This window comes from Leucoraja erinacea, chromosome 8 (assembly GCF_028641065.1).
Source record: "Leucoraja erinacea ecotype New England chromosome 8, Leri_hhj_1, whole genome shotgun sequence".
Lineage (NCBI taxonomy): Eukaryota > Metazoa > Chordata > Chondrichthyes > Rajiformes > Rajidae > Leucoraja > Leucoraja erinaceus.
Genome location: NC_073384.1, coordinates 31,657,899 through 31,678,957, shown reverse-complemented (window position 1 = coordinate 31,678,957; position 21,059 = coordinate 31,657,899). Strand labels below are relative to the sequence as shown.

The 21,059-nt window shown below is 45.0% G+C and overlaps 1 protein-coding gene across 5 annotated transcripts in view; it reads left to right on the top strand.

Annotated features, from left to right (window-relative positions):
• The window catches only part of ltbp1 (latent transforming growth factor beta binding protein 1), a 295,601-nt gene that overhangs the window by 225,720 nt on the left and 48,822 nt on the right, over positions 1–21,059 (top strand). For all 5 annotated transcript variants that reach the window (XR_008723852.1, XM_055639325.1, XM_055639326.1 and 2 more), the window contains 4 exons: positions 15,037–15,204; positions 16,702–16,788; positions 18,905–19,033; positions 20,610–20,750. Coding sequence is in view for 4 of the 5 variants with exons in the window: in XM_055639325.1 (XP_055495300.1) it covers positions 15,037–15,204; positions 16,702–16,788; positions 18,905–19,033; positions 20,610–20,750 (525 nt within the window). In the remaining variant the exon portion in view is untranslated. The remainder of the gene's footprint in view (positions 1–15,036; positions 15,205–16,701; positions 16,789–18,904; positions 19,034–20,609; positions 20,751–21,059) is intronic.

Genomic DNA, 21,059 nt, shown 5'->3' with positions numbered 1-21,059 from the left:
AGCTCCCCTGGATCCAGGTAAACCCCAGGCTGCCGCAGGTCCTCCTCCGTCACCCTCAGCCAGCTCAGCCCGACAACCAATGTTCCTCACCTCGCCCGAATGCCTCTCTGTCCTAGGGGACACCTCTACAGCCAACCTTGAAGGCGCTGGAGGCAATACCCCAGTCTCTCTTCTACTGGCCCACTCCTTGGTTTAGTCGTCACCAGCAGCTCGCTTCTCCTTGAATCTCCAGATTTGGGGCCGAGATCGGTGGCTTCCAAGCTTCCTCCCCAGGCAGCGTCCAACTGGACCCTACTTCACAGCGGCGAACATAGCCACGGGTGGCCCATCCAATCTGTCTTGCTTTCGGCTGCCGTCCGGTCCGTCCTTTTCTCAGCAGCTTGTCAAAATGCTCGTGGGGGACACTGTTTCCATTCTTGTTGGACTCCATGGGGGCCAAACATCGTGGGGGATTTCTGCCATTGGGACAGATCTCAAAAAAACATAAGGTAGCAACAGTCTCTTCAGTCAATGATATGTACAATTTCGTGACAAAGAGGCCAGCAGCACTAAAACCTCTTTCCGGTTCAACTCAGCTAGAACGAATTGTCACGAGTGCTCTGTACACTTTTTCAAGGGTGCTTGGGTATTTCGGCTTGCTTTCCAGGCCAGACATTTCTCGCTTCAATATCTTCAAAATGTCTTGTGGGTTTAAATAAGACTCCACTAGCTTCGGCTTCTTGACATTCTTTCTGGAGAGAATGGCATCAAACTTTTCTGATTTACTTTATTTTGTAGCGTGCCCAGTTTGACCATTATCTTCTACACCATTGTCATCAAATAATTCAAGGTCTTTGCTCTGAGAACTGCCGCATGTAAACATCCCCAGCAATTTTGACAAGATCACTTGTGGGGAGTTCCTGGCAGTCATAATCTATTGGATCATCCATTTGCCTGAGGAGTCCATAAATGCCTGGGTTTCCTCTCTGCTTGATCCTGGCTTCATACAGTTTTCTGCCACTATCACCAGGTTGCTGCTCCAGATTGGTCAGCATAAAATCAAATATTTTGTCAGCTTTGTCTGAGTTGCAATCATGCCGTCAAAGGGCGAGGACACTCATTTCAATCGAATCCTAAGTTTCAGCTCACTCGGGTGCCAGCAGCAATTCAATTTCAGATGGGAAAAGATGAGTGGGTGAAAGCTCACTAAGGTAGACACAAAATGCTGGAGTAACTCAGCGGGACAGGCTGCATCTCTGGAGAGAAGGCATGGGTGATGTTATCAGTCTGAAGAAGGGTCCCAATCTGAAACATCACCCATTCTTTCTCTCCAGAGATGCTTCCTGTCCAGCTGAGTTACTCCAGCATTTTGTGTCTACCTTCGATTTAAACCAGCATCTGCAGTTCTTTCCTACACAAAGTTCACTAAGCACTATTGATCTGACATCTTTCAGTTTCAAAAACCGCCTCAGCATAGTCAGCATTGAATTCCAACGTGTTTGGCAGTAAACGATCAATGCCATCTCATGTCCTTTTTCACCTTTGACTAGATGTTGCAGTAAATTATTTCTCAGGGGTGATTTGTGGAAAAACTTAGCAATTGATTTTTCGAATCAATTCAGCAATGTTGTCTGCAAGTTGAACATCAGCATCCACGGATGTAGTCAACACACTCGCCGACGGAGTCATCATCGCCTTCATCCTCCAGTGGACACCTCAATCTTCTCTTCATAGATGTCGTCTTCTCCATTCTCATCTTCATCACCATCAGCAGACATGTTATGTGGCTGCCAGTGCAGCACATCAACCATGGCTGAGTGAATGCCATGCAATTGACACAATTGCTGGAAAACGCCTGATTTTTGACCGAGCTTCGTCATGACACTGGCTCTATAATGGTCAAGTTTATTAATGGTCAGTTTTAGTCCTCTTTCCGTAGGCATTCAACTATTGATTCATACCATCTTGAGGCTAAAGGGCTTGGCAGTGTGATATAAATTGAGAAAAATTTAGTATTCTCTTTAAGATCCACTCGTCTAAAGTGAATGAAAAGCAGTACCCAGATTCCTGCATGTCTTTCAGTTCCTGCTTCATTTCTTCCTGGATTTTTGTTCCAAATTTCATGATTATATCATAAATTCCCTCTCTCCTACTTGGGGTTTTCAGACATTTTGCCTTCCAGCCGTTTTTGATGTCAACCAAATTGATTTTGATTTTGATTTTGGCCATAGGTGCAAACAGAATTCTGTCTAAAGCTGTCAAATGTGCTCTAACAAACTCAGGCATTCGTGTTGAAATGCAAAAGAATTGTTCCTTGATTTGTGCAGGATGGATGACTTGTTTGAAGGCACGTTTGTGTTCCAGATGATATTTGAATGACGCAGGGGATGGCTGGTATTTGAATGTAGTTCACAATGCTTACACTTCATTAAATTCCCATTGTTTTTGTTCACAAGAACGTTGTGCCAAACGTCCGACTTGTCTTGAAAATCAATCCAGCTATCCGACATTTTGCTATTTCAAATTTTCTGAATGATTTTGTTCACATTTTTGCTTAGCTTTACTGGGTAAACTGACTGAAAAGTTACCAAACATTTATTTACAAAACACGGTTTTGCGCACCATCCTATTCTAGTACTAGTTTTAGAGGAAAGAGAGTTTAGAAATGTGATCACTTTAATCGATTAATCCGGATTAATCATTGGTGATTATTGTCAATCGCTTTTTTCAAAAAACTGATTCATCAGAGCAGCCTTAGCAGAAAGGGGTGGAGATGGAAAGCATTTTTCCGGGTGCTCCGGTTTCTTCCCACACTCCAAACATATACAGTTTTGTGCTATTGGCTTCAGTAAAATTGTAAATTGTCCCTAGTGAGTAGGATAGTGCTCGTGTATGGGGCTTGCTGGTCGGCACAGACTCGGTGGGCCGAAGGGCCTGTTTCCACGCCGTATCTCCAAACTAAACTAAATTATCTCTTGATGTGGGTTAATGGCAAAAGAATTAAAGATAGTTGATGGGTATATGTGAACATGTAGCAAGGCTATAAGGAGAAGGGAAATGATACCAATGGGTCCATGCTGCCTTACAGCAAAGTAATTGCTCTGGTTCATAAGTATGCTGTGGGATGTGGAGTTCAGTGGTGATCTCTTAAGGACCTGTCCCACTTGGGCGATCTAATCCGTGAGTCCAGAAGAGTGCCTTCGACCGTCAAGCTCGAGGGCACTCGCCTGGAAATCCTCGAGCTGGATCGACCGGCCACGTTGAAACTGCGAGCTGGATCGACCGACTGCGTGCACACACACACACACACACACACACACACGCACACGCACACGCACACGCACACGCACACACACACTCACACTCACACTCACACACACACACTCACACTCTCTAGAGGAGCGCTGTCTGCGCGATGAAGAGGAAGGTAAACGGCTGCCACAGAGTACCGGAGGTCCTTTAGAGAGCGCAGGAGAGAGAAGGGAGACAGAAGGGGAGTAGAAGGGGAGAGAAGAGGAGGAGAATGGGAGAGAATGGGGGGGAGGAGTGGAGACACTTTTAAGAAGTTTAATAAAGTTTAGTGGGCATTTAACCTACCGGTGGGTCTTCCTAGGTCGGGGAACTCCAATGAGCCAATTAAAATGGCCAGTCTGCGAAGGAGATGGCCCACGGCTGTCCTCGACTGCCTGTAACTAAATAGCGACCCCACTCCACTGCACGAGGAGTGAAAAAGACCCAAGGAATTGGCGATGTTTCGGGGCAAGATCCTTCTTCGGACTTGAGATCTTGACCTGAAACGTCACCCATTCCTCTACCCAGAGTTGCTGCCTGTCCTGCTGAGTTAATGCAGCATTTTGTCTTTATCTTTGGTGTCAACCAGAACTAAGGTTCCTTCCTCCACAACTTAAAACTGATATTCTCTACCTATTCCCAAATCTGTCAGATGGTCAACAACCTGGAATGTTTCTTCTATTTGTGCCGCCACAGACACTGCCTAGCCCTTTGTGTGTTTCCATTAGTTTCTGTTTGTGAGATGATGGCGAGTCCAGGTCTTGGCCAGTTGTCTGACATTGGAACTTGATTTCATTGTTGGATGCTGCAAGCTTTCCTCTCCATTAACTGTCAAATATTCTTCCCTACAGTCAAGTTCAAGTTCAAGTGTTCAAGTGAGTTTATTGTCATGTGTCCCTGATAGGACAATGAAATTCTTGCTTTGCTTCAGCACACAGAACATAGTAGGCATTGACTACAAAACAGATCAGTGTGTCCATATACCATTATATAAATATATAAACACATGAATAAATAAACTGATAAAGTACAAATAACAGATAATGGGCTATTAATGTTCAAAGTTTTGTCCGAGCCAAGTTTAATAGCCTGATGGCTGTGGGGAAGTAGCTATTCCTGAACCTGGTCGTTGCAGTCTTCAGGATCCTGTACCTTCTACCTGAAGGTAGCAGGCAGATGAGTGTGTGGCCAGGATGGTGTGGGTCCTTGATGATACTGCCAGCCTTTTTGAGGCAGCGACTGCGATAAATCCCCTCGATAGAAGGGAGGTCTGAGCCGATGATGGACTGGGCAGTGTTTACTACTTTTTGTAGTCTTTTCCTCTCCAGGGCGCTCAAGTTGCCGAACCAAGTCATGATGCAACCGGTCAGCATGCTCTCTACTGTGCACCTGTAGAAGTTAGAGAGAGCCCTCCTTGACAAACCGACCCTCCGTAATCTTCTCAGGAAGTAGAGGCGCTGATGTGCTTTCTTGATAATTGCATTAGAGTTCTCGGACCAGGAAAGATCTTCAGAGATGTGCACGCCCAGGAATTTGAAGCTCTTGATCCTTTCAACCATTGACCCGTTGATATAAATGGGGCTGTGGGTCCCCCTCCTACTCCTTCCAAAGTCCACAATCAGTTCCTTGGTTTTGCTGGTGTTGAGGGCCAGGTTATTGTGCTGGCACCATATGGACAGTTGCTCGATCTCTCTTCTATACTCTAACTCATCCCCATCAGTGATACGTCCCACAACAGTGGTGTCGTCAGCGAACTTGATGATGGAGTTCTCACTATGACCGGCTACGCAGTCATGAATAGAGTGAGTACAGCAGGGGGCTGAGCATTCAGCCTTGAGGTGCTCCCGTGCTGATTGTTATCCAGTCTGACACATTTCCACCAATACGAACAGACTGTGGTCTGAGAATGAGGAAATCGAGGATCCATTTGCAGAGGGATGCGCAGAGACCCAGTTCTGCGAGTTTGGTAACCAGCTTGGAGGGGATGATTGTGTTAAATGCTGAACTGTAATCAATGAATAACAGCCTAACATATGAGTTTTTGTTGTCCACGTGGTCCAGAGCAGAGTAGAGGGCCAGCAAGATCGCATCCACCGTTGATCTGTTGTGGCGGTAAGTGAACTGCAGTGGGTCCAGGTTTTTGTCAAGGTAAGAGTTGATTTGCGCCATGATCAACCTCTCAAAGCACTTCATCACGACAGGCGTTAGTGCCACTGGTCGATAGTCATTGAGGCACGTCACCTTACTCTTGTTGGGCACTGGTATAATTGATGCCCTTTTGAAGCTGGTGGGAACCTCAGACCTCAGAAGTGAGAGGTTGAAAATGTCCGTAAAAACTCCAGCCAACTGGTCCGCACAGGTTTTTAGAACACGACCAGGTATACCATCAGGTCCAGGTGCTTTTCGAGGGTTCACCCCTTTGAAGGATTTCCTGACATCGGCCTCTATGACTGAGACTGAAATACCATCACAGCGAATGGGGGCTCGGGAAGGCACATCAGTGTTCTCCCTATCAAAGCGTGCGTAAAACGCATTGAGCTCATCAGGGAGTGATGTTTCGCCGACATTCGAGCTGCCTCCTGATTTCGCCTTGTAGGAGGTGATTGCATTCAGACCCCGCCACAGCTGCCAAACATCTGTCTCATCCTCCAGTTTGGAGCAGAAGTCCCTTTTGGCCTTTTTGATGGCCCAACCAAGGTCATATCTGGACTTCTTGTAGACCACTGTATCATCAGACATGAATGCCCAGTGTCTGGTCTTCAGAAGAGTGAATATCTCAAAGTTCATCCAAGGTTTCTGATTGGGAAACACTCGGAAGAGTTTGGTGAGGATGCGGTCCTCCACACATTTCTTTAAGAAGTCTGTAACGACTGTGGCGTATTCGTTCAAGTCCGTTGCCGAGTCCTTGAATGTTGCCCAGTCTACAGACTCCAAACAGTCCTGGAGTTGTTTCTCTGGACATGTTGGTAGAAGTTAGGGAGTGATTTCATGAGGTTTGCCTTATTGAAGTCTCCAGCAATGGTGGTAAATGCCTCGGGGTAAGCCGTCTGCTGTTTGTTGACCATGGCTTGCAGCTCCTCCAGTGCCAGACGGATGTAGACCGCGGTCAGGATGGAGGTGAATTGCCTCGGAAGGTAGAAGGGACGGCACTTCACCGCCAGATGTTCGAGGTGTGGAGAGTAGGGGTTGGACAGGACTGCCACATCTGAGCACCACGCAGAGTTGACCATGAGGCAGAGGCCCCCTCCTCTCCCTTTCCCAGATGCCAGTGTACGGTCCATGCGGTGGATGGAGAACCCTTCAGGCTGGACCGCTGAGTCTGGGGAGCTGGGGGTGAGCTGAAACAGAACACAGAGCATTCCCTCAGCTCCCTTTGGTAAAGCAGCCTTCCCCTTGTCCTCCACTTTGTTTTCAAGGGATTGTACGTTGGCCAGTAGGATAGTAGGGAGAGGAGGTCGAAGTCCACTGCGCTTCAGTCTGACCTGAAGTCCTGCCCGTCGGCCACGTTTCCGGACACAATGGAGGCTTCCCCTTTGTTTCCAGGTACTGTGTTTACTGTACCTGCTGTTTCTGCGAACCTGCGCTGGAACAGAGATTCCATCACAGACGGCAGCTTCAGCTCCGTAACGAAAGGGGGTTCCCTCAAAGTCGGCAGCTCCAGCTCCGTTGTTCCTGGAGGATCTAGCCCGTCGGCTCTGGAGGTCATCCCGGGGTTTCCAGATACAGTACCTCAGTCGGGTCGGGAGTTTTACAGCCGGCGTGGGAAAATTTAAAGTCCGGGGTTCCCGCAGCTGTGGAAGATCGCGAAATTGCGAGAGCCTTGAGGTGTTCAAGCAGCTTGTCCGAAACGGCTCCGTTTTCTGCCGTTTTCCAGAACCAGGTGAGTTGATTGAAGTTGTATTTAAGCCTTTTAGGTTCTGGTGCTCCGCAAAAGTCGCCGCATGCAGGCGCCATCTTGCTAGATAGCCAGTAATCAGCCAATAGCCAGATAGTCATCGGGCTATTAAACACTACAACCTCCAAATAAGCCGTGAACTACATGGACTTGGGGGCATTGGCTTTGTCTTTTTGCAATATTATTATTTGTTTGTTTTTTATGTGTATGTTCAATGGTTCAATGGTCCTTTATTGTCACGTACCATTTAAGGTACAGTGAAGGTACACAAAAAAGCTGGAGAAACTCAGCGGGTGCAGCAACATCTATGGAGCAAAGGAAATAGGCAACGTTTCGGGCCGAAACCCTTCTTCGGGCCGAAACCCGTCTGAAGAAGAGTTTCGGCCCGAAACGTTGCCTATTTCCTTCGCTCCATAGATGCTGCTGCACCCGCTGAGGTTCCCCAGCTTTTTTGTGTACCTTCAATTTTCCAGCATCTGCAGTTCCTTCTTAAACACTAAGGTACAGTGAAATTTGATTTACGATACAGTCATACCAGAAAAAAGCAACAAGACAAAAAAGTTAACATAAACATCCACCACAGCAGCATCCCCACATTCCTCACTGTGATGAAAGGCAATAAAGTCTTATCTTCATTCTCCTTATTCTCCCGCGGACAGGGCAGTCAAACCATCCTCAGTCGGGGCGATTGAAGCTCCCGTGTCAGGGTGATTGAAGATCCCGCGATCGGGGCAGTCGAAGCTCCTGCAGTTGGAGATCCCAAAGTCAATCCCTAACCAAGGGAATGTGAGCGCCATGATGTTAAGTCCTCAAGCTCCCGCGGTTGGAGCTCCCAAAGTCAATCCCCAGCAAGAGGCCGCCAGCTCCTCGATGTTAGGCCGCAAAGAAGGCGGAGATACGATACGGAAAAAAAATCGAATCTCCGTTGTAGAAAGAGATTTTAAAATGTTTCCCCCAACCTCATGTAGGTCGCTGCTTTTTATGCAGCCTGATAAAAAATGTCCACGAGTAAAAAAAAGGTCGGCATGGAAAAAGCGGATACTTTTTACTTGTAGGTAGATCGTAGGTAGGTCGTAGTAGGTCGTGATGGTAGTCGTATATAGTCGTAGATAGTCGTAAGTCGGTAACTGGCCCGAGAAAAAAAATGCAAACATGACATCATTTTATCATGTGATCATTTTCCACTTGTAGCTAGTCGTAGTTGGTCTTAGGTGTGGAAGACTGAGGTCGAGGGGGGTCGTAGGAGGTCGTAGACATAGTCGTAGGAGGTCTTTTACTTCGGTGAGTCAACATGACCTTGACATTTTTTTCCAACTCGTCTAGGGTCTTCTAAACTAGTGGATTGGGTCGTCCAAGTGGGACAGGCCGTTTTCACTTGATTTGTTGGATTTTACAATTTGCTATATGTTTCTCTGTTTTTTTCAATAGAAAGTATATTTGTCTGTCAAAACCTGGATGTTAAGACACTTAAACCTGCTGCCCATCCATCATAGAGAAACCTTTTACCAGCTGTTCATTTTCCTGTAGACTATAAGGATCTGTTCTTCATGTTGCAATTTATAGGCAGTCTGCATTTTTGTCTGTCCATTTAATGTTAAACTGAACTGAAAGGGGGCACAACATAGTGCTTCAGCTTTGCAGCTCCAATCAGAATATAAAAAATAAGAATCACAAGTAAACCAGATTCTCCCTTGAGTTTTCTCTTTCATTCTACAAGGCTGATTATTTAGCTCAGTTTCTTTTTTTTTGCCTGGGGTTTTATGTCAATGATCTTTTATCTCAATGTACTCGGTGATAATGCATCCGCAGGCTCCTTTGGGTGGAACAAATTGTAGTGTATTTCACCATCTGACTGCAGAAGTTTCTTCTGATCACAGTCTTAAAGACGTAGTCTCATATCCCTTCGTTTTTGGATCTCTAATCAGGGCGAACAGTTTTTCACCAGCTCCATTCCCAGGCTTATCATGATTATGATTGGGATACCTTCCACTAACATAGAGAACTATAGCTCCAAAAGATCTCTGCAGCTCTAGAAGATCAACACCATCTAGAACAAAGCAGCCCTCATGAATGGCAACCTGTCCACCTCCCTGGTGCATTTGATCTGCAGTGTGTAGCATCTGTTTGTAGCAGTTTATTATTATCTCGTGTACTAGAATACAGTGATAATCATACCGTACGTGAACACACCAAGTGATGCAAAGAGAAAAGGAAATGAGAGTCCAAAATATAGTTTGATAGCTACAAAGAAAGTGTAGATACAAAACATTGCAACAGCTACAAAGAGGTAGATTGGGAAATTATGATGTTTAAGAAGGAACTGCAGATGCTGGAAAATCGAAGGTAGACAAAAATGCTGGAGAAACTCAGCGGATGAGGAAGCATCTATGGAGCGAAGGAAATGGGCAACGTTTCGGGTCAAAACCCTTCTTCAGACTGACCTTGGGAAATTATGAATTCATCTTTGGCATATGAGATGTCTGTTTGAGAGTCTGATAACAGCAGGAAATAAATTGTTCTTGAAACGTTAAGCTGGAAAGATTGCAGAGAAGATTTATGAGGATGTTGCCGGGACTCGACCGCCTGAGTTATAGGGTGCTTGGACAGCTAGGACTTTATTCCTTGGAGCACAGAAGGCTGAGGGGTGATCCTATAGCGGTGATCCTATAGGTCATTGCAAAGTGCTTTGAGCGGCTGATCTTGGCTCACCTCAAAGCCTGCCTCCCCTCCACACTGGACCCCCACCAGTTTGCCTACCGGACCAACAGGTCTACAGAGGACGCCATATCGGCGGCCCTACACTCTGCCCTGACCCACCTGGACTACAACAACTCCTACATCAGGCTGCTGTTCATTGATTTCAGCTCTGCCTTTAACACTGTCATCCCAGCCAGCTTGATCACCAAACTCAGTGGACTTGGCATCTCCACCTCCCTCTGCAACTGGACCCTGGACTTCCTCACTAACAGACCACAGTCTGTTAGGGTCAATAACCCCACCTCCTCCACTATAACACTGAACACCGGAGTGCCACAGGGCTGTGTGCTCAGCCCTCTCCTCTACTCCCTCTTCACCCACGACTGCATCCCAAAGTACGGATCCAACGCCATTATTAAGTTTGCTGACGATACCACGGTAGTAGGACTGATCAGCGACAACGATGAGTCAGCCTACAGGGATGAGATCCAGCACCTGACAGCCTGGTGTGCCAACAATAACCTCGTCCTCAACTCCAAAAAGACGAAGGAGATTATTGTTGACTTCAGGCAGACCAGAGGAGGCAGTCATACCGCCATCCATATAAACGGGACTGAGGTGGAGCGCGTCTCCAGCTATAAATTCCTCGGAGTACATATCTCGGAGGACTTGTCCTGGTCCCTCAACACCTCCAAGCTGATCAAAAAGGCACAGCAGCGCCTTTACTTCCTGAGGAGGCTCAAGAAAGCCCACCTGTCCCCCCAGATCCTGACCAACTTTTACCGCTGTACCATAGAGAGTATCCTGACCACCTGCTTCACGGTATGGTACAGCAGCTGCACTGCTGCGGACAGGAAGGCACTACAACGGGTGGTGAAAACCGCGCAGCACATCATCGGTGCCCCGCTCCCTGCCATGGATGCCCTCCACCGAAAACGGTGTCTGAGACGGGCTGGGAAGATCATCAAAGACCCCTCACACCCCAACCATGGACTGTTTGCCCTCCTCCCATCAGGGAGGCGGTACAGGAGCCTCAGGTCACGTACTAGTAGGATGAGGAAAAGCTTCTACAACAACACAATCACACTGCTGAACTCGGAGTCCCGACGATAGATTTCTCTGGTCCCTCCGTCCCCTTTGTTTAATCATTCTGTATTTCCTGATTATTCTGTATCTTCTCTCTTTCTATTTTTTTTGTTTTTTCTTTATGTACAACTACTACGGACTGACGCAAAACTGCATTTCGTTGTACTGATACTTGTATTTGTGCGATGACATTAAAGTTGAATTGAATTGAAGTGTATAAGATCACGAGGGGAATAGATAGGGTAAATGCACAGAATCATTGTTAATAAATCTTTAAAGAAACATCAAAATTCCGGAAGTGGCGGCGCTGTCCTGTAGCTGCGGCTCGCCTGCAGTCCGTTTGTCTTTTCTTTTTCTTGTTTTCTTTGTCCTGTTGTTTTAGTTTATTTCAGTTTATTTTAGTTGTGTATGTGTGGGGGGGATGAGGGAAACTTGTTTTTAGTCTATTCCTTTGGGGGGGGGATGCAACCTTTTCTTGTCGTATCCCCCCGTCTCCGTCTGCGTTGAGGCCTAATGGCGGAGCTGGCGGCCTCCAACTGGGACCGACCGCGAGGCTCCGGAGGCAGAGCCAGGACTTACTTACCATCGCGAGACTGGCCGACTTCGGGGCTGTGGTGGTTTTGTGGCGTTGCGGTGGTGGCGAACCGACTTTGGAGCCTCAGCGGCTAAGTCACGGGCCCAGTGGATGACAACGTTGTGAGCTCATGGGTCCTAGGTTGGTGACCTGTTCTCCGGAGCTCCCGCAACAACAGCTTCGTCCGCTGGACTGGAGGGTGGCAGCTTCGACCGCCCCGGGCCGCGGAGTTTGAACCGGCCCGTTCGCGGAGCTTGGATTCGGCTGCGGGACTTACCATCACCCGGCGGGGTCACAACATCGGAAGCCTGGATCGCATCATTTGGGAGGGAGCGATAGGTCAGCCATGATTGAATGGCGGAGTAAACTTGGTGGGCAGAATGGCGGAGTAAACCTGATGGGCAGAATGGCCTAATTCTACTCCTATCACTTATGATCTATGATTAAATTAGATTCAGGAAAGTGCATGCATGGGCATTGCTGCTACACCTTGTGCCAACCAAGCTATCGATCCACAGATGATTACATTACAGATTGTCCCTAAACTTTGAACTTTTAGACTTTAGAGATACAGCGTGGAAACTGGCCCTTCGGTCCGCTGTGTCTGCACCAACCAGCAGTCAACCCGTACACCAGTAATAGTTCTACACACAGTTTTACCGAAGCCAATTACCTCACAAACCTGTACGTCTTTGAAGTCTGCGAGGAAACCGGAGCACCTGTAGTCAGGATTGAACCCAGATCTCTGGCGCTGTAAGACAGTAATTCTATTGCTGCGCCACTGTGCCGCCCTCTCACCTTAAACCTATGACTCCTGGTTCTTGATTCCCCCACTCTTGGTAAAATACTTCACGCATTTACCCTATCCATTCCCTTCATGAATGTGTACACTTCTATATGATCACCCTTCATCCTTCTGCGCTCCATGGAATAAAGGCCTAGACTGCTCAACCTCTCCCCATAGTTCATGCCCTCGAGGCCTGGCAACATCGTTGTAAATCTTCTCTGCACCCTTTCCAGCTTAACAACATCTTTCCTATAACAGGGTGACCAAAACGGATCACAATGCTTCAAATGTCGTGCAACTGTAACATAACTTCCCAACTTCTGAGGAAGGCCAATGTGCCGACAGTCTTCTTGACAGACTTATTCAACTTCAGGGAAGGAAGCAGAGGGTGATGGTGGAAGGTTGTTTTTCAGACTGGCGCCTCAGGAATCAGTGCGAGGCCCATTGTTGTTTGTGGTTTCTAGCCATGATTTGAATGAGACTGTAGGACGCATGATTAGTAAGTTTGCAGATGACACTAAAGTGGGCAGTATCGTAGATGGCGAAAATGGCTATCAAAATTGACGGCAGGATATTGATCAATGGGGCAAGTGGGTTGAGTTAATGGAGTTCAATGCAGATAAGTGCGAGGTGTTATCTTTCCAAACCAGGGCAGGATCTTCATGTTGAATGACAGGACCCTGGGGAGCGTTGTAGAGCAGGGGTATCTCAGAGTGTAGGTACATACTTCCTTGAAAATGGCGTCACAGGTAGTTAAGGTGGTCATGAAGGCTTTCAGCACAATCACCTTCCATTTTCAGGGTTTTGAGTATAGAAGTTGGGATGTTATGTTACAGCTGTACAAGGCACTGGTGAGGCCACAGTTGGAGTATTGTGTTCAGTTTTGATCACCATGCTCCAGGAAAGATGTTATTAAGCTGGAAAGAGTGCAGAGAAGATTTGCAAGGATGGTACCAGGACCTAAGGGCCTGAACTACAGGGGGAGGTTGGCCAGGCTAGGATTTTAATCATTTGAGCACAGGAAATAAGGGGTGACCATTTCGAAGTGTATAAGATCATGAGGGGAACAGACAGGGTAAATACATAGTTTTTTTATTCAGAGTAGGGAAATCAAGAACCAGTTTAAGGTGAGAGCGGAAAGATTCAATCAAAATTCAATTTCTAGAATAGAAACTTGAGAGGGGCCATTTTCATACAGAGGGTGGTGGGTATATGGAACGAGTTGCCAGAGGAGCGAGTTGAGACTTACCAACTGAGGTACTTAACAAAAAACAACATTTAAAAGCCATTTGGACAGGTACATGATTGAGAAAGCTTGAGAAAGATATGGGTCAAACGCATGCAAGCGGGACTAATGTATTATCTTGGTCGGCATGGGCAAGTTGGACTGAAGTGCCTGTTTCCATGCTGTATGATCAATGACTCTAAATGACTATTTATTTCTTGATGACGGACTCCACCATCTTATCAACAACAGATGTTAAGCTAACAGGCCTGTTTACTGTTTCTTATTACTCTTCTTGAACAAGGGAGTTACTGATGTAACTTTCCAACTTGTTGGTATCTGCCTGAAAATCTGTGTTTTGATAAAACCTGAGGTCAGGATCGAACCCAGGTCTAGAAACATAGAAACATAGAAATTAGGTGCAGGAGTAGGCTATTCGGCCCTTCGAGCCTGCACCGCCATTCAATATGATCATGGCTGATCATCCAACTCAGTATCCCGTACCTGCCTTCTCTCCATACCCTCTGATCCCCTTAGCCACAAGGGCCACATTTAACTCCCTCTTAAATATAGCCAATGAACTGGCCTCAACTACCCTCTGTGGCAGAGAGTTCCCGAGATTCACCACTCTCTGTGTGGCGCTGTGAGGCAGCAGCACTACCATCTGCGCCACTGTGCCTCCACTTGTCTGCCTTATGTCCCATTAGTTTTTCTGGTGACATGTCCCTTGCAATAGACATTATTGTAAGTTCTTCCATGCAATTTGAGATAAGCCCTTTTGTTATCTTTGGGATATTTGCAGTGCCCTGCACCATGAGCCCTGATGCAAGGGACTGGTTTACCTAATTTGTCATTTCCTCCTTACTGGTTAATAATTCCCCTCTGTCACCCTTCAGAGGTTCCATGCTTGTCCAAGCTAACCTCTATTTATATATCTGAAGAAGTTCTTACTGTCTATTTTGATATAACTTGTTCTAACTGTTGTACTTGTACATGGCTTGTTTGTATTCATGTGCCCAATCTGATCTGATTAGCGAGCATACAAATAAAAGCTTTTCATCATATCTTGAAAGACATGACAATAATAAACCAACCAACTAAGTTTTTTCTCATAATCAATTTTCTCTATATTAGCTTACTTGTATCGGATCACTGATGCTGAGAAATTAAGAGTTTTCTCGTCTACAATAAGGCTTTGTCACTGCAAGTTATATTAAATTGTTCCTGCATCTCTTTTTTTAAGTACAGATGTTCATCTTTCTCAGTGCCTGCTACTGCTTAATAGTAAAATACAATGGTTTTACAGATGCTGGGCTTATTATTTTTCAGTTTCCTGCTTTCTTACTGCTTCAGATTAATGTAATAGATATATTCATAGATGTGCTTGACAGATTCGGGTCCAAGGGATTCTGCTGACATTGGTGCTGTTTGAGAGCTGTACACATTTGGAAACTTATTATTTTGCACCACTGTTTAATATAAATTGTGTTTTCTTTTTCCAGGGCTTCCTCAGGAAGAAGAAAAGAAGGAATGTTACTACAATCTAAATGATGCACACTTCTGTGACAATGTTCTGACATCCAATGTCACGAAGCAGGAATGTTGCTGCACTCTGGGAGCAGGCTGGGGTGACAACTGTGAAGTGTTCCCATGCCCAATGTTTGGCAGCCGTAAGTTTGTTTCAGCTGAATTGATTATTTGCATTGGTGCTGCACTTGTTTAATGGCGCAGGCTTATGATAACGATCCTGAGAGTTTTTTAGTGTGGCAGTTCCTGGGAATGATCAAGGAAGTGGAGGGTAGAGAGTATGGGGGTCGGCGATGGACATACCGATTAGGATTGCCATAGTCACATTGCTGACATGCTTCAAGTATTTGTGCAGCATTGGAGGAATGGTTGATGCGTGTACCAGCCCATTTGCACAGCCTGCAATTTACTAATTCTCATATTCTCTATGTGCAATTGCCCAGTGTTGGCCAGTAAACAGGAGTGCCAAATCCTTTCCTGTAGAATTGTCAGGGATCGTTTAAACTGGGCCCTTCAGTGGATTGGTTGCTGGAAGCGCACAAAAGAACATCAGGGGGTGTAGGATCAATATATTGGAATATTTACTTACATCCATACAAACCATGTATTTGCATAATTTACATATTGTCTGAGGAAACATTCCTGACAACATTTATTCATGCCTACTATATTCTGTTGTGCTGAAGCAAAGCAAGAATTTCATTGTCCTATCTGGGACACATGACAATAAACTCTCTTGAATCTTGACAACTTCTGTCCCGTCTAAACCGTTTTACACTATGACAATCAATATTGGGAAAGTTAAAATCCCCTACTATGCCAACCTTGTTAGTCCTGCAGCTGCCTGCAATCTCCTGGCATATTTGCTGTTCTAATTCTCATTGACTATTTGGGGTGAGTAGTACACCCCCAACAAGGTGATCATCCCTTTCATGTTCATCCGCTCCACCCATGGAGCCTTATCGGACAAATTATCAGTAATGTCATCACTAACCACTGTTGTGACATCCTCCTTAATTAGTAAAGCAACAACTCTTTTACTCCACCCCTATCTCCCATATAGCATCTGTATCCTGGAACATTAAGCTGCCATTCCAGTCTCTCTCTTAACCAGCTAATGGCCCAACATCCCAGTCATATATATTTATCCACACCCTGAGTTCATTTGCCTTACCTGTCAGGCCTCTTGCATTGAAATAAGTGTAATTCCAAGCATCAGTTCTTCCTAATTCACTACCATGTTTGTGCCTATACTGTCCACTGAACCTGCTTACATCGCTATCCATACCGACTTCCAGCTTATCACCTGCCTTGGTCCTGCATAGGATCCCACCGCCCACGCCCTCACCTCCAATCAAGTTTAAGCCCACCCATGTAGCACCAGCGAACCTGCTTGCCAGGATATTGGTTCCCCTCTGGTTCAGATGCAACCCATCCCTCTTGCACAGGTCACCCTGCTCCAGAAGAGATCCCAGTGGCCCAAAAATCTGAATCCTTGCCCTCTGCACCAACTCCTCAGCCACCCATTCGTCTACACATTCATAATTTACTGTTGTATTTTATGATGCATATATTATATTTGTTTCCCCATAGGTTTACTCAACTTTTTGCATTTGCAAATTTTCTATTTTATTGTTTAGCGGATTTTTCTACCATGTGTCCTGAAGGGAAAGGCTTCATCCCAAATGGAAACTCGGCCTATGGAATCAGTGGACTTCATTACCGAGGTCAGAATTTCAATAAATTACTTTTAGACACTAATCCTTTAACATGGCAGGATTGCTGGGTTAAGACCGTGTCAACATCATGTTCAATTTGAAACGAGTCTGAATCTTAGTCTTACAAACGTTGTATAGGATTAGCCCCTGCTGTCACACTTTGAAAGGACTGAGTACATTCAAGACTGAGCGGAATCACTTTGCATCATCTACATTAACCATAACTAAAGGAGAAATTCAGTGGTAATCTTACACCCCAAGCTTGGAAACATATGCTGAAGAATTGGGGATGCAGTGCTGTTCAATAAGGCAGCCAAAATCATCAAAGACCCACACCATCCTGGCCACACACTCATTTCACCATTGCCATCGGGAAGAAAGTACAGGAGCCTGAAAACTGTAATGTCCAGGATCAGGAACAGCTTCTCCCCTACAGCCATCAGGCTATTAAACACAACAAATAAGCTATGAGCTCTGATGTGCAAAAGACTATTATTACTGCACTATATTTGTTACTTATTGAACTTTTTTTCTCTTCCCCCTGTTATGTACTATGTTTACATATTCAGATATTCTGTTGTGCTGCAGCAAGTAAGAATTTCATTGTCCCATCCGGGACATATGACAATAAAACACTCTTGACTCTTGAACAACTGATGGATTGGTAGGAATGATTCTGCAGAATTCCCCTCCGGTTCTGCGTTACTTTTGTTTATCTTCCTTGCCTCAGAGTCAACAGCGCTTGCAGCCCAGAGCCCGTTAATCTAGATCAAAATTGCATGCATGTGGCTGTGTGATGTGCCGCACTTCAAAGTATGAAACAAGTGTACACATTTAGGAGAGATCGGCAGCCCTGATGATCCCATCTCTTTGATTCCTTTGTGATCAGCAGAGGAGCTTCCTTCCCCTTTGCCCATGTGTTAATCTGGAATCAGATCAGATCAATCCTTTTCCTACCATATAACCATATAACCATATAACAATTACAGCACGGAAACAGGCTATCTCGGCCCTACAAGTCCATGCCGAACAAAATTTTTTTTCCCCTTAGTCCCACCTGCCTGCACTCATACCATAACCCTCCATTCCCTTCTCATCCATATGCCTATCCAATTTATTTTTAAATGATACCAATGAACCTGCCTCCACCACTTCCACTGGGAGCTCATTCCACACCGCCACCACTCTCTGCGTAAAGAAGTTCCCCCTCATATTACCCCTAAACTTCTGTCCCTTAATTCTGAAGTCATGTCCTCTTGTTTGAATCTTCCCTATTCTCAAAGGGAAAAGCTTGTCCACATCAACTCTGTCTATCCCTCTCTTCATTTTATAGACCTCTATTAGGTCCCCCCTTAACCTTCTGCGCTCCAGAGAATAAAGACCTACTGATGCCTTTACTCCTGGAAATCTAATTTTGGTGGGGTGTTTTGCACCTTCATGTCACTATATTTTAGTTGATGCATATGGGGCAGATTCCAAAGAGGAAAGGGAATGAAGGGAGTTGGTTCAGTGGTGTGCATTTAGTCCTTACCTGAGTCTATAAGCCCTGGATTTGAGAGTTCCTGGTACATTACGGTGTTGTTGGCAATTGAATGAAATGCTTTGCAAGGGACCAGTGTGAATTCAGTGAAGGAAAAGTCTCTATTAATTCAGTGAAGGAAAAGTCTCTATTAATCGGACATCCATTAATCAGGAGTCTTTTACCCTGTATGGGAGAATTAAAACCAGGGGACATAAGTTTAAGGTGTGTATTATAGGAACCTGAAGGACAACTTGTTCACATATGTGGGTATATGGAGTGACCTGTCAGAGGAGGTAGTGGAGGCAGGTACTATAACAATATTTAAATGGCATTCAGACAGGTACATGGATAGGTCGGCAAGGGCAAGTTGGATTGAAGGGCCTGTTATTGCACTATATGAATGATATGATCAAATAACATCCAACTTCTACATCCTTTAGATTTGTGTATGATGCGTAGAAATGGTTATGGCCTCAATATCAGTGCCAAGGATGGTGACAACACACAGAGGACTGAGTGTTTTGGAAGATATTGCACTCTGGTTTGATTAGGATCAGATGTCAGTTTTGCAGTGTGTTTCTTACAATGATCTTCTGTTCACAGATGCCAATGAATGTGTCTTGTTTGGAGAAGAAATCTGTAAGAATGGGGCTTGCATGAACACAGAGCCTGGCTACGAGTGTTACTGCAGACAAGGCTTGTATTATGATCCAGTTAAGCTCCACTGTCTTGGTAAGCTTGCTGCAGAATTTACAGTATCATTAAAAATCTGGGCGTAATTGTGGCATAGCTGATGTTTGGCATGCCGATGTACATAACTTAAGAAAGAGAAACAGTGAGAGAGAGAGACAGCAAGGGATGGTAAACGCTGTATACAGCTGTGATGAGCTACAATGTGTACTGATGTAAATGGTATGAGATTTAATAACTTGAAACCAGAATAGGAGTGGTTTGGTAAAACCTACTAGAAACCCAATGAAAATGGGGTTAAAATGACCTGGATTGTTTGTATGTTTGGCCTTTGAGGCACATTGCCCAAGAACTGGGAGATTCATGAATTTGTGCAAATTGAGGTATTGATATCAATACTCTTCAACGAGTGACCCTCTATCAACTGGCGAACAACCCAGAAACATGTTTCTCCCAACCTCTGGGAGAGTTGGTGGGAATATGGGGAGAACAAAAAATGGGAGTACTGTAAGTATTAATGATCAATGTGGTGTCAGTTGCCTTGAAGGGTTTGTTTCCATGCTGTATGCCTCAATCAGCCTCTCATCCTTATGCTGCCGTCATCTTTGGCCTGACAAGGAATCCCTATGCCATTGTATCCCAACCACTTTCCCAGTTGTTTAATTCAGGAGGTCAGGTAGCAAGGCATAACTAGCAATATACCTAATTTTCTTTAATAATCTAATTAGCCTATCTTCTTCTGTATTTTAAAATGATGCCAAGACATTGCAGGCATGTGTGAGGACAACCACTTGTAGAGTTTATATGTAGCCCCAATGTTCCAAACTCTCACTTAAATCCATTACAATAAGTCTATGCTCAGAATCGAACATGTGAAACTTAAAAAAGTTCCAATGTGAATTTTCTACAAAATGGCTTTCTAAAACAAAGACGCAACCAATAACACTACTTTGAGCTACCAACAAAGCAAATATTCTTTAAATACCCATTCTTGGAGTCACTTCAAATCTTGGTTGCTGAATCAAGATCTTAGCATTCACTGCAAAGGCTGAGGTTAAAAACCAAATTGGAAATTTAAAAAAAGCAGCTTGTAAGTGGAAAAAAAAAAGAATTAATGAGACACAAAATGCTGGAGTGACTCAGCGGGACATTAATCTATTAAGTCCTTCTTCAGACTGAGGGTCAGGAGAAAGGGAAACAAGAAATATTTAGTAGATGACGTAGAGAGAAAGAGAGAACAAATGAATGAAAGATATGCAAAAATGTAACGATGATAAAAGAAACAGGCCATAGTTAGCTGTTTGCTAGTTGAGAACGAGAAGCTGATGTGACTTGAGTGGGGGAGGGATGGAGAGAGAGGGAATGCAGGGGTTACTTGAAGATAGAGAAATCAATATGTTTACAAGCTGCACTGGAGGAGTTCCCTGCAGATGACGGCCTTACTGCACGCTAGTCTTTCTTGCATAAGTCAGAGACTTGAGAGGCACTGTCAGGCAGTTGCTGCAGTGCATGCAGAGTGTAACGTTTAAAGTGCCTTTGTTTTTCCATGTGACCATCTGGGCTTTTGCAACATTTAGTCAAGTAGTTACTACTCTAATGGCTTTGGTTTCATTCCTAGATATTGACGAGTGTCAGGATGCAACCAACTGTGTCAATGGACAGTGTGTTAACACTGAGGGATCATACAACTGCTTCTGCACCCATCCACTGGTTGTGGACCCTTCAGGAAAACGTTGTACTCATCCTCTAGACTCCGATGGTATGTTCCTGTCTCGAGACCAAAGTCTGGTGTTGCCTCAGGTTTGGAAAATATACAGTGGTCTAGAAATGTTGTGTTAACAAAAATTGGGGATTGACCTTGATTTTCCATTGGATTCGTTAAGCATTTAATAGTTAATTGAGAAGCTTTTTGATGTACCATGCTGTATAATGCCTTCTTCCATCCTTTCCATTTATCCATATTGTCTTAGGCCACTTGTGTAGAAGCAGAACATAGAATGTGGGCAATGGAGGCCTACTGTATTATAACTTTAATAGGCATTGCCTGAACCAAGTCCCATTCCTAACT